General features: G+C 43.4%; 2 protein-coding genes across 6 annotated transcripts in view; both read left to right on the plus strand.

Moving 5' to 3' along the window:
- Nucleotides 1–8,143, plus strand: part of Meltrin (disintegrin and metalloproteinase domain-containing protein meltrin) — a 56,166-nt gene extending 48,023 nt beyond the window's left edge. The window contains exons 11-14 of one of the 3 annotated variants that reach the window (XR_004235975.2): nucleotides 39–243; nucleotides 339–468; nucleotides 2,831–5,684; nucleotides 5,782–8,143. Coding sequence is in view for 2 of the 3 variants with exons in the window: in XM_031987229.2 (XP_031843089.1) it covers nucleotides 39–243; nucleotides 339–468; nucleotides 2,831–5,423 (2,928 nt within the window). In the remaining variant the exon portion in view is untranslated. Of the gene's footprint in view, nucleotides 1–38; nucleotides 244–338; nucleotides 469–2,830 lie in introns of all 3 variants that reach the window. The other 2 variants (XM_031987231.2, XM_031987229.2) reach the window with 2 other exon arrangements.
- Nucleotides 8,144–8,815: 672 nt separating this feature from the next.
- LOC116431590 (uncharacterized) lies at nucleotides 8,816–13,910 on the plus strand. Of its 3 annotated transcripts, none has more exons than XM_031987242.2 (3): nucleotides 8,816–9,789; nucleotides 9,872–10,001; nucleotides 10,066–13,910. In XM_031987242.2, exons 2-3 carry the CDS (start codon nucleotides 9,906–9,908, stop codon nucleotides 12,259–12,261), a joined length of 2,292 nt encoding a protein of 763 aa, XP_031843102.1. In that variant the 5' UTR covers nucleotides 8,816–9,789; nucleotides 9,872–9,905; the 3' UTR covers nucleotides 12,262–13,910. The 3 variants fall into 3 exon arrangements, with proteins under 3 accessions (XP_031843102.1, XP_031843100.1, XP_031843101.1); XM_031987240.2 differs by having other exon boundaries at nucleotides 8,816–9,645; XM_031987241.2 differs by having other exon boundaries at nucleotides 8,819–9,506.
- The last annotated feature ends 41 nt before the right edge of the window (nucleotides 13,911–13,951 follow it).

Genomic DNA, 13,951 nt, shown 5'->3' on the forward strand with positions numbered 1-13,951 from the left:
TCTTACGACTAAATCCTTGAACTTTCTAAATACTGCAGATGTGTGTGAACCAGAAGTGTATGTCAGTAGCAGACCTGCGCGCGTCCGTGTCCAGCGGCAACGCGTGCCCCAACGAATGCGGTGGCAACGGGGTGTGCAACAGTCTGGGTCACTGTCATTGCAATCGCGGCTTCCGACCGCCGGATTGCACGCAGCCAGGCGTAGGCGGTTCAGAAGACAGCGGTCCGGCTGAGGATCCTAATGGTGAATCGATTTCGTTCAATCTTATCGCGATCATTCTGTGTTCGTCCACCGAGAACTGGTCTTATCTGTCGATCTATCCGCGCTACCTGTTACAGCTAGGAACGACTTCATAATGGCCCTGTACATTATCTTTCTGGGGATCGTACCGATGGTCGCGCTATCCATGTTCGGCGTGTGGTACGTGAGAAACCCCGGCCAGCACTGGAAGAAGGGAATGATGTCGACGTACGTATCTAGTTTCGATCGCGTTAAAGAGAAACGCAAGCGACAACCGCATGGCTTTTCGTCGTCGCGCGACGGCCCCTCGACCCACACGATCGGTAAAAACTTTTACGAGAGGGTGGTGATATTTTTCTCGCCGCGGCAGGGCGGCAGCTCGCGAAACGCGGACCGCGTGTTCACGATCAGCGATAATCTGCCGCCGAAAGAGAAGCTTCAGATCACTAAGACCGACCTGATCTCGACCACTAACCCGGACGCGATCAATTGCAGCAACAGCATCGAGTACAGAAAGTCGATGCTGCTCGCGAGCATCGACGCCGCCCAGAACTCGTCTGGGAACAGAAAGTCGGACGACTATGAGTCCGACAGGTCCGCCACCGTCGCGGCAGCCTCTTCGTCTGTAGAGTCCCGACCGAGAAAGAACTCCCTACGAGCGGAGTTAGGCGCGAAAATATCGGAACGCATCCAGCAGATGCAGAAGAAACCCTCGAAGAACGTGAAGGGGCTCACGCTGAAAACCGAGGTCAAGTTCGAGCATTTGAACGAGAGCCCCGGCGGTCCTTCCGGCGTCACGCCGTCGACGGGCGAGCCCTTGATACCTGCTGAGAGACCGTACCTCAAGACACCTGCTCCTTTCTACAACAAAAAGCCACCGCCCCCGCCGGCTCCGGCGCAGAGTCTCAAGCCAAAGATCTGAAGCATTCCTGCCCCAGTCCCGACACATTCTTTTTCATTCACGAATCATTAGTGGACCACGGATTTTTATGCGTTTACCAGAAATTTGAGAGTGCATCGTTGCAACTAGAGGTATACGGTAAAACGAAAGATACGAAATATCAAATTCTATTTTTTAAGTTACGTTCTTAAATATCGGAGTTTGCATAAAGATCCGCAGTCTGATCATTAGTAATCCCTAACATCACTGTCACAGGTAACCCAGCCTTAAAACAGTCCCCTTTTAGTGCGGAGGTCATAGCGATCGCCTCGAACAGGGCTCGTCTAGACTATGACCTCAGCATTACGACGAAGAAGGTTGACAATAACGACGGTGGCGGCGCTAATCGATCCCCGACTAATCCTTGTCGTTGCCAAATGATGTTAGAGTACGTCGGAACGATGCACTGTGATTTTTTAAGTTGTAAAACGGCCGAAGTAGCGTATACCACGGCGCAGGACTTTCTCGTTGGAAAGTGACACGGAACCGCGTGCGTTACTTAACGTTTAAGCGTGCGCGTCCCGAGGCGTAGTCTTCGTCGTAACGTTTTTAACCCTCCCGACGCACGACTACGCTCTCGCAGGTATCGGAACGCGAAGGCGTGTATAACTTTGTACTTACTATTTTCTACGTAGATGTTAAAAGAAGAGTCGCGCGCGCGTGTATAGTTTATTTATTCGTTTCGTCGTGTGTATCACTTCATGCTCAAGTAACGATATTATGCACGAGATACGATTCTAAGAAATATTTTATATATATATACATATACGAGAGTATGCACCTAGAGAGAAATACTAGCAAACGAATGAACAATGAAAGAATTATTCTCCGCCTGAGTGGAAACAGGAAGGAGATTTTAATCGCCCGTTCGACGCAGCTCGAAAAGAGACTCGAGGTGCGGTCGAACGGTGTGTGTCACACGATCTTTTAGCGTTAATTTAAATCGGCGATACCGTGGACGTAGAGCATGCCTAGAACTTGCGACGCCGAGCATGAGCATGTGTGAATCTGTTTTCTCGACCGCTTTCGCATTTTCAAGTTTACTGAACGTCCCCTTCAAGTCGGGTCGGTGAGTCACAGTATTAACGGTCACTTTTAAGTAATATTCTGATTAATAACGATCTTTTCTTCTTGACAAAACAAAAAGACTAAGGAGAACAAACGTCTCACGTCGGTCAGCTGTACCACTGACGGGAATGCGATTGTACAATAATTACTCAATAAACGGTAGTGTTTCACACGAACTAGTGTACCGAATTTTCTTCTCTGATCAAGGAAAACGAATGGCACGGAGGGTGAAACAGAGGATACTACCTTCTTCCAAAGAGCTTGCTACTAACACTTTAATCTTTTACTAACATCTCCCCGCAACGATCTATCGCGTGTGTTCGCATGCGTTCCGCGAGTCGTCTCACCGGTAAAAGAGAGAGAGACGCTTTTATCGCCTGCACGTGAGTGTGTATGATGCACGCGGCGAGAACCTGAATGCATGCTGCGCCGTAGAGTGCGCACCGTCGTCCTGCCCGTGGAACGATCTCGGTGGGAAACCGGCGACGAAACCGGCGACGATGTCCGCGGTGCAGCTCGCGTTTGATTGCTTGAACACCTCCCGAATTCCCCCCGGCTTACACTTGTGCTTGAAATTTTCAGGAGCGATCGCGGCCACAATGGGCTGTCCATCAAAACGATCGACCGTCCGAGTCCCTTGCCCCGTAACATCGAAACGATCGATTCTAGCCTGAGTCAGGACCCGGCGTGCGCGAGTTTATTGCCGAAACCGGAGACCGACGAGCGTTACAACAATAATCTGTTCGGCCAGTTCAAAGGGTTCTCGATCACGCCGATCAAGAGCCAGTCGAAGGGCAACGAGCCGACCAAGCCGGCTCCACCGCCGCCAACGATCCCCACCGTGGCGATCAAGACCAACATCAGGACCCTACCGAAGAACAATCCACCGCGAAACTCGCTGCTGAACACTACGTCCAGCTTCAACAACGAATCCTCCACAGCTCCGACTCTGCCACCGTTGAATCCCGGATGCACGGCGCGTCCGTTGATCAGCAGCCCGGTTCTAGCCGCCACCACATGCACCTCTGTAGAATTGGTAGCGCCGAAACCACCTGTCAGACCTGCCATGGACGCGCCAACTAGACCAGCCCCAGCACCGCCAGTCACAGCGGAGCTTCAACGACCCCAAAGACCCAACAGCACACCGTTGACCAACGTGCTAGTCCCAGAGCCGGAGAAGAGGCCTGACAAAGGCGGCACTCTGAACAGGCTAGCCTCTATACTGCGACCCAGCTCCGGGATCATGAAGTCAGGGGGGCTACAGGTGTCCCAGAAGGACGAGAAGAACACTAACTCTTTACCCAGGTCGCAGCACCTTAAAGCCAACAAAGTGATCGACAAGGAGATCTTGAGGAATTTGGAGATCTCCAACCCCATTCCCCAGAAGGAGATAGAGATCCCTACTCCAGCGATACCGGTGATCACCGCAGGAGACACGGAGAAGAAGAACGTGGTGCTACGAGCTCAGTCTATGAGGGACAGCAAGATCACGCCTAGACCAAACATCCAGACGTTCGGGTCTATGCGTCAGACGACACCTGTGAAGAGGCCCACTAGTATTCCAGCGAGCACCAGGCCCACCGCTCCACCGCCGGGACCTCCCACCGCTACTAGCGCAGCGGAGAAGATCAACGAATCTGGGAAGATCCCGGGACTGCCAGGCTACCAGACGCCCCAGGTGAAGAGCGCGCCGAAGGTGATCGACAACGCTTACGACGACTGCATGAACCTTGTCCCCGAGTCCCTGACGAAGATCACCGAGGAGTCACCGACCAGCGACAACATCTACGCGGTGATAGAGGAGGCTATTCCGGAGAAGAGGAAGAACCAGCCGGAGGACAAGCAGATAGATAACGAATATAAACTGCCAAAACCGGTGGAGAACGCCGGGAACCCCGGCATGGAGACGATGGGTCTGCTGTCGGAGATCGTGCTGGAGATCTCGAACAGGAACTTCGACTCCATCTACTCCACGGCGACGCTGTCCCGCAAACCAGTGAACGAGAGCGAAGAAGCAGGCAAGAACGTCGAGGACCTAGGATCGAACAGCTCGCTAGGCGCGTACGTGAACTCGACGCACTACAAGTCGCCGGGCAGCATCTACTCGAACTCCGCGTCCGGGAAGTTCAACTCGTCCAGCTCGACGACCAGTTCCGGCTACCTGAACCCGTCGGTGCTGAACGTGCCACGGCAAGCGCCGGAGAGGACGGAGACCGCTAGGCAGATCGACAAAGGTAAACTAGCATCCCTGAACTCGTCGAATCCCAATCTGAACGATGATATATCGAAGGAGCTGGGAATGAAGCCTGCCAGCGACGCGGACTCTTGTAAGACTGGCTTGAAGACTCGACCCATCCAGCGTGCCACCAATCCGAAGACGGAAGAAGACAAGGTGGACGGTAAAGACCCGAAGCCAGTCCTGGGCCGAACGAAGACGCCGCCGAACATCGCGAAGAGCTCGAAGGAGGCCGGCGTCAGGCAGGGTCTGGAGAACGCGTTGAGATCGAAGCAGCATTCCGACGGCAGCTTGAAAGGGTCTAGGCAAGGCTCGAGCAACCCGGGCGCCACAGCTACTGCCCAGCAACCCGGCGCTGGGGACAAACAGGACACTTCAGCGACCGTAAATAGATTATCTTTGAAAACTGTGCCTTGTAGCCCTAAGGATAACGCTGGAAAGTTCAACAGTCCGGATCTAGTGTCGAGCTGTTCGAATTCCAATCAAATCAGTACAAAGTCGCCGGACGTTCTCGCGAACAGCGGCAAGTTCAGCTTCCAGCCGAAGGCCGTGCAGAAGACAGCCGCCGCGCCGCCGAGGACGCAGACCGTCAAGAGCCCGTCTACGCCGTTGAAGCCGTTGAACGTCGCGTCGAAGACGGCAGCTACGTTAGCGGATAGGAAGAAGTCACCGACGAGTGGGACCGTCGGCAACGCCAGCAAACCGCTGCCGGCGAAGGAGCCGGCGAAGATCGCGCAGACGAAACTCGCCCCGAAGACAGAGGCTAAAACCGGGGACGCCAAGGTGAACCCGGTGCAACGGGCGGCGACCGGCAAGTCGAACGTGGCGTCCCTTCAGCAGAAGTTCGAGGCCAACAAGAACGCGAACGCGGCGAGGACGGTGACCAGCGGGTTGCACAAAAAGACAATGGGAAAGGAGGCGGGCGGCGTGAAAAAGTAGACGCGTCGGATCCACTCGAATCTCGAATAATCTAGTCTGTCGGTAGCTCCGCTTGTCGAGGGCGCGAAAGAAGGGACAGGTTCGAACGATGGTTCCGATTCGATGTTTATTTTAAGGCGGGATAACGGAAAGGAAAGGTGTGTTATAGTACAATGATCGAGGTTTCGGACGACCTTTCGGCGAGGGGCGCTCCTCTCGGAGCGCACGGGAGTCGTGCGATTCGCGGCGTACACGGAACGGTGTACGGGACGAGCACGTACGGTAGGGGAGCACTCGGTTTCGCGGCCCGTTGTTTCGGGACAACCTGTATCTACCACTGTAAATAGTAGTCACTTAAAAATCCTAATATTTTTTGTAGAGCATCACCCATGACTTAACCCAGAGATACAACACCGGTAACGCTCGGACGCGACGTGTGTAAACGCTATCGCAGCGATCGTCGACGAGATATTAATCGTAAGTGGATTTTTTAAACGAGATACGACAAAGCGCGAACAACGATTTATTTTCAAAAGGAACAAAGATTTCGCCGCGACGTAAGAAATTCTTCAACTCTGTGATATATAACGTGTAACGAGGAAAAAAAAGAAACAAACGATAGACACAGAAATGATCGTACCCGCGTGTCGGGGTGCGCGCCGTAAAAAAAAAACAGAAAAAAGAAACAAAAAAAGGACGAGGAGGAGGAGGAGAGGAAACGAAGGTAGCAGATTAGAGAAGCGCGACCAAAATTTATCGTTTTTAATGGAAGATAGAGCGTTCTCGCGAACGGATTAGTCTCGTGACGAAAATCATATCCAAGGAAGCACTACCCCTTTTCCAAAGACTATGCGCTGAAGGAAGACCCCTAGCTTACGCGAACGCGATTCCACCTTCGTGACGATCCGCGAGGGGAGAGTTTCGGATAACCGCCATTAGCCGCAAGCGAATTTAAACGTTAGTGTCTGTTAGAGCTACCGCGATGTCTCTTCTACGAAGAAGTACGATAGAGTACAACCGCAAGCAGAAACAGTTTCGCTTTGAACCGTGCGACTTCGGTCGTCCGGTTTTACTTTCGCGCGGTCCTTTTTGCTGATGAACGGTGCTGCTGCCGGCGGAACAAACGCGCAGCTAAAGGATATTGAAACTACTAAAGGGTTTCGATTAAAAGTAACAGTTTCGAGGAATTTCGATGTAAACGGGAGAGTCGTTTGTTCCATCGTCAGCTCATCGGTTTCGGGTGCTGATGTTCGATCGCTTAGCATCGTTAGACACGCAAAGACTAAAAAAGAAGAAGAAGAAGAAGAAGAAGGAGAAGAAGAGGAGGAAGAGGAAGAGGAAGAAAATATTTATTTGACTGATCGACGTGTAAATATGTTTATATTGTAACATAGCTGTAAGTCATATTTTGTACAATGTACCTTCGTGCTCACTAAGTTAATTTCGCGACTCTCCAGCCATTGGAGCGCATATGTGAAATGCGACTTTTCAGCATTTAGCTTTTTAAACGGTGTCTCGTTCGATTTGTTGTTGAGCGCGTGAGACTCGCCTGTACCAAAAAAAAGAGAGAGAGAGAGAGAGAGAGAGGGAAAAACAGTTGACGGAAAAAGAAGGGGAAAAAAGCAAGCAAAACAGAAAGAACACGCAACGAACGAAAACAGAAAAACGAACGAAGGGAAAAAGAAGGACGAGGAAGCAAAGGTTTTATTGAACGGTGCAGTTGCAACGTGTTTGTGCATTTATAATCGGTCATTCGAACAGAGCGATCTCTCACGATGTACGACGGTTCACTCTTTGTATACGATTGTTCGCTTGTTTTTCGTTTTACACAGTTCCTATGTACAGACGTCTCGGTGCGTTGAAATTTCCTCGGTAACCGCGCAACTTCGGTTCAATAAAGCTTTTCAACAATGTTCAAGCGTTCGCGTGGTCATTTCGTAGTCGGCTGGTTTTATCATCCGCTTTCGTTTCTCCGTTTCACTCGAGCGAGGCTATCCGCGCACTTGTTGTTGTTCCGCTGTAAAGACAATCAGACGTTTCGTGCGGCGCACGACCACGAGCAAAAAGAGAAGAACAAAGTAATAACTTTCAAGGAAACCTTGGCCACGATCGATCGATCAAAAGGAAAAAAAGAGACCTCTTTATATACGTTCCGCCGTCGAATCCGCTGAGCCAAAGTAATCGGTTGGCCTTTCAACGCTAGAACTACCTTTGAACTGACTTCTGCAAATTCCTTTGTAGAGATCTATAAACATTCATCAAGATTTCGATTGAATTGTATCTTAGTTCAGTTACCGAGTCAGCTTCTTGAATTATTTCTCGGATATCCGCATCTTTTCGGTGATCGTGACAGAACAAGTCAGGAATGGGCCATTTTGATCCATCTGGTAGTTGTAGTGTTAGATTCTTTGGCCACGAACATGGAATTGTAGCGATTTATCTGATGATAAACGTGAATAAGAAAAAGTCTCTTAGGATGCAGTTGACGAGTTAATTATTCTTCCCTGTTGGAATTGGTTGAACACGATCGATCGGCACCCATCGAAATATATCCCGGAAAACTTTGCAGCCCCGTTACAGTTCAACAGACATCATTCCATTATACGATACGTTCAGTACCAAAGATGAATCGCGTTTTACGCGCTCGAAAGGCCAAGATTGTAGACTACTTAAACGTTGTCTTGAAACTTGTACATTTCCCAGTCTATGGTAACGTTACAATAAATTCTTTATTCCATGCACGCGATGGTCTGAATCATTCACGCCGGTATCAGTGAAAGGAGGTAGGTGCACCAACCAGCAATCGCAGGATGCAGCGGGCGCAGTTGAAACGCATGCAACCAGGCGATAAAATCAACTGTAATTCCATGGTTGAAAGGCTAAACATCTTTTACACATTCATACATCCAACGACGTAAAATTTAAGTTATAAAAAATGTCTCTTTTTCTTTGTCATGCTAAATTTTCATTTTTAAAAATCTTAGTTTATATTTAACAAAAATATCGTAGAATATTGAACGCACTGAAACGAGGGCAACTCACGATATTTTCGATCGCGTGCTTGACCCATTGCACTGAAGAGTTTTCTAGCAAAAATACTCAACACTTTCCGATGAAGTATAGTGAACATTTCTTGAAACTAACTTGACAGGGAATCGTACGTAAATTAAAGAAAGAGGCTGTTTTATTGTAATATTTCACGTATTGATACAGCACACGAAACTTAACACGATCTCATGCAGTAAAATATGCAAAATGGAGAAAGTAAAATATTCATTCGATTGAATTGCATTGTTATTATTACACGTTAATCTGTCCGAATATCACATCAGGGAGTATTACGTATAATATAGAAACGTTTTCAAATGATCATCGTTTCATTGAGTGTACTATAGTAATTCGATTTGGTCGGGGTCACCGGTGACCCCATGGCATTCAACGTGTCAACATGAAATATTACACTTAATTTCTCTGTATCAAATTGTGTGGCGACTAAGTCACCTCTCGAGTGCAATGGGTTAATTATTAAAGTAACCGAATCATATTACGAGAAAAGGTACAGCAAACAGTAAATAAGATTCGGCTGGTAATGGTAATGTCAGCATGACTCGAGGAATGCCGAATTAATGCAAAATTAATATCGTTGAAAATCATTTGCGAATAATACTGCTCGAGTAAAAAATTAATTACTCAATGGAAAGTAAGTGTATCGATTGAAAAGTGAACCGATTCTCCCCTTTACGTTACAGATTGAATTCGAATGAAAAAAATAGAGTTAATATCGTGAACCTACTCGAACAGTTGACCAAGTGGGAGAAACCTTCCCCTTACCAGATTTTCGCGCCAATAGGATTCGTTCAACAGACTGCCCATACGTCTATAAAGAATGAATTTGCCGATACATTTCCGTATCATAATACTGTAAACAGCATTATTTTAGGGAAGTCGAGACCAGCTTCTTTCCCATTGGAAGTATAGTCCGGTCGCATGGTTATCAATGATTTTCCTATGCATGTAAAATTTCCTGGGAGAACATCAAAGTATCGTGGACTATACGTCGTGACGATGGATTTCGATTCACGGCGAACGTAAATTTACGAGACCGTAAGTGTCGGTTCAATTAATACGCTTATTGATTGCTGTCGGTGACAATATTAGAAAGAACGTACGAACGTTCCATCGGATAATTTGCTGAAGTGTCCAAACGTTATGCAGCTGTCCGAGGCATAATATAAGCAGAAATGTTGGTTTGCCAAAGAACCGATAACCTAACAACTCTTTCATAAACAGGGAACAATTTTCAGCAACGTTTCGCGGATTGATATCAGAAATATTAACGTGTAACCGTTCACTCGAAGTGCTTCTCGTAACCGTAGTGAATTAAAGTGTATGCCAAATGCAGCGTCACGTTACGACAGAATTTTCAGTGAATCGTTACACGATAGAAAAGGTTTCTTTTCATTTTCCAGGGTGTTAACGTTTCTCTCTTTTTGTGCCGTGAAAATGGCCCACGCAACGTTACCGAAGCTTGTCTCGAAACCAATAAATACATCTAACATGTGTCCCACGGATTTTGTTGCGACAACCCCCTTATCCGACGTGAGTTTGACATTTACGATATAAACTCGTATATTTTATTCTCATATTTGAATTTCATTTGCAGATATTGAACTCGGAGCCAGTTAAAAGACTACTTAATCAACCAAATATCATTATTAAAGCAATTCCATTGAATGTACATGCAACTCCTGTTTCGCACAATAATGTTTCTAATAAAATGAATAATATTCGTTCAGACATAAAAGAATCAAAGCAATCCAAATTAAACACATTTCCATCTCAAGTTATTAAAGCAGAACAGAAGGAAGATGAAAATCTGTTACCTTCTAAGAAAAATGGAAAATCAGAAATTACATTAGTGCCTATTAAGAGGGAAAAAAAATCTTGTGGACACTATGAGCCATGCGAGAACATTGTATGCGATGTTACTGTACAACAGTACGTAGATCGGGATGGAGCATCACCTATGTTAGCAACTAATATAGACGAAGAGGAAATAAATGCACCTGTTTCAAAGCACTGTAAAAATGAGAAATGTGATGCATTGAGCATCGATCATGACCGTTGCCGTAGAGCTACAGTGAGATTATATAGATGCAATCGATCAAAAGCTTGTGACATTTGTGGTATCGAGCTACAGACACGAAGATGTCGAGTACATCATAAAAATTGCACTAGGACAAACGAATATAGACATAATGAAACTGATGGTGCACAAATATTGAAAGTACGAATGCGAGAAAGAGAGATTCAAATGATGGAAGCTTTTAAGTTGAGTAGAAAAGATTATATGGATCCTGTTACAGCAATGGAGACCTTAAAAAAGAATGAAGAATTAATTATTATACCAAAATCAACTCCAATGCAACAATCAATGATTAATGTCACATCTGTATCTGCTACTCAACCTACTCCACAAGTTAACAGTGTAAATGATCTTTTTGGAAAACTTCTATCTAATATACCAATTGTGTTACCACAGCAAAATCTAGTTTTTGGTAAATCACAATGTTCTAATGAAAATGGTGTAACTAATCCAGTACAAGTTACCTTGTCTGATACTTTGAACACATCATTCATAGCATCGAACCATCCTGTTTCTTTAACTCAGAATCAATATGTTACATTTGCAACACAACATAATTCTCAACCACTAACGTTAAATGATATACTGTTCACACAATCACATGTTATGAGTACACCTATTCAATCCAAGCCATTGCTAACACCTATTCAATCTAAGCCATTGATAACACCTATACGCATTGTGCCTATCACTAATTTACTAACGCAACCGTCGTTATTGCACCAGACACAGGGTATACCAAGATATTGTATTGTGGCAGATCCTCCTATACCAGTACCATTGACCTTAGCAAATCCACAACCTATGCAACAATCAACAATATCATTGGCTGTAACAAATTCACAACCTACTCAACAAACCACGGTTCCATTGACTATAACAAATTCAGTGCCTCTTCAACAGCCAATGGTGTCATTAACTGGAACAAATCCACAACCTACTCAACAGCCAATAGTACCATTGACTATAGCAAAAACAATACCTGCTGATCAAAGACCAATATGTGTGCCAAAAAATGATATTCGAAATGATTCTAAGGAAAGCCACCCAAGGAGAAGGAAAACATTTACAAGAAAGAAACGTAGATTAAGGAAGAAAGAATTCAAATGTGATTATTGCTTTAAATGTTTTAGTACAGAATGGTACTTCAAAATGCATGTTGCCAAGCATACAGGAGGATCGCGATATCCTTGTAAAATATGTAAAGAATCATTTAATAACAGTTACCATTTAAAGACCCACATGTTACTAAACCATGAAGAGGAAAGTCCTCAGGATCATTCAGATGTATATAAAAAGCCAAAACAAGAACAGTCTTTTCAGTGCATAGATTGTCCTATAGAATGTACATCCATGAAAGACTTAAAACATCATAGGCTAATAAGTCATGGTAGAGTAGCATGTACATTGTGCAATGCTGAAGTACTGCAAGATGAATTAGCTAAGCATTTTGCAACTGTACACAACCGAACTGACAAAATTGCAAATAGAAGTGAGGAAACAATTGAAAATGGTGATATTTCTAATGAGACTCTCAAAGCAATGATAGTTTCAGACATTATAAAAATTGGTACAAATAATATTAACTCGCAAAAAGGACTGCAGTATGAAAATGATGAAACAATGAATAGAGATGTTTCTGATATCGATGAGATTACCATTGAAAATATTAAAGTAGAATTGGATGATGAAATACAAGACATTCCAATATAACTATTTGTTAGAAACCTTGAGCAAGTGGCTGTTGGCAAAATATGCATAAGTACTACAATTGTTGAAGTGTTACTTTTTCTGTAGCAAGTTTTGTGTTGATCTGTTCACACTGATTAGAGGTGTTAATATTTTCCTAAATTTTTCTTTTAGAAATATTTCATTAAAAAGATTGTTATATGATAATTTAAATTATATAGCACATCCTGCACAGAAATATATCTTATAATATATTAATTTTAACTTTGTTTAAAAATATTTTATAAAGAGAATTATGAATATTATAAAATCGTCATTCAGATTTAAACGAAAATATTATATTTTTTAATGAAGTAACACGCTCTAAAAAGTTTTGAACGTCAAACGAGAAAGTCGAATTAAGAGTAAGTAAAAATTTGTTAACTGTGATATGTGACCATCTTTCCACTGTAACAGATTATTCATTTTACATGAACATTTAATATTGAAATTTAATTATTGCGACTGTGCATGCGACGTAGAAATATATTCATACATATCCCAAAACGCACAGCCGAGTAATTTCAGTGAAAAATAATGCATGCAGTATAAAGCCAGAAACTTTTTTCTTACTTCTCTATAAAAGTATTTTCTATGGAAAGAGAGTTAAACGCCATTTTTTGTGCATAAGTGCATACGAGCTGTATTGTGTTCCTTTTATATTTAGTTGAATAGTTATTTAGTTGATAGTATTCATTCATTCTTTGACTTGTTCATTCATTCATTCATGTGTATAGATTTAAGTTTAAAAATGCTTTAAGTATTTTCAAGATCGCATACTTTGTCAACACAGAAGATGTGCAAATGTGTTGAAAAGAACTTTATTACAATGTCACCTTAATTATCAAGAAGAAACCCTTTAGTAAAAATATTTAAAAATGAACTTTCAGTTGTGTGTTTACAAAAAGTATTGCTCTTTACTTTACATTTTTGAAGATGTATTGCTACATGTAGAACACCATGATATAGATTACTTACAAGCAGCATCTACTTTTAGAAATTTTTAATTTTGTGCAATAATATTAAACACACAATACTTTCATATTGCAAAGATATATGAAAACTGCTACTGGATATGCCAGATTTTTAGGCTGTACTATTGTTATACAATATAAACATTTGTCGTATATATTGTTATAGAGTGTGCTTTAAATTTCTAAATTAATACCAAAATTTTACTGAAAGTTGTCCAGAGAGAGTAAACACTTTAAAAGAAAAGAATAATTCTCTTATTCTCGAGATATGTTCCTTGATAAGAGAAATAAGTAAAATATCACGTGCCTTCTAAATTTTAATGTTCCTTGTATGAGAATGACGTTTATTCCGTTAGCCCTTTTACCGGTTATCAATCGACAATAACATTATGCAATTTTTATTTATGAAGCTAAATAGACATATTACAGTAATTACGTATTACTAGTAATTTCATAGTCTAAAAAGTTGAATATCATTATTTATAAAGGAACGGCATGAATGTTTCTCGAATTATGGATATCTAAATGGATTATTTTTTCAATGAATGTAACCACAAAAATGTTAAACAAAATATAATGCATCCCAAATATAATTTGTGAAAAAGATTGTTCATCTATGTATTTATATAAATGGTTTTTGTAATAAACGAATATTTAATATCTCTCACGATTATTTATTTAAAATAATATTTTATTTTTAA

Source organism: Nomia melanderi, chromosome 13, assembly GCF_051020985.1.
Source record: "Nomia melanderi isolate GNS246 chromosome 13, iyNomMela1, whole genome shotgun sequence".
Lineage (NCBI taxonomy): Eukaryota > Metazoa > Arthropoda > Insecta > Hymenoptera > Halictidae > Nomia > Nomia melanderi.

What these genes read in the sequence shown, in the direction of transcription:
- LOC116431590 (XM_031987240.2), top strand. An exon ending in CGACAACCCCCTTATCCGAC is followed by an intron (nt 10,002 to 10,065) that starts GTGAGTTTGACA and finishes TTTCATTTGCAG; the next exon opens with ATATTGAACTCGGAGCCAGT.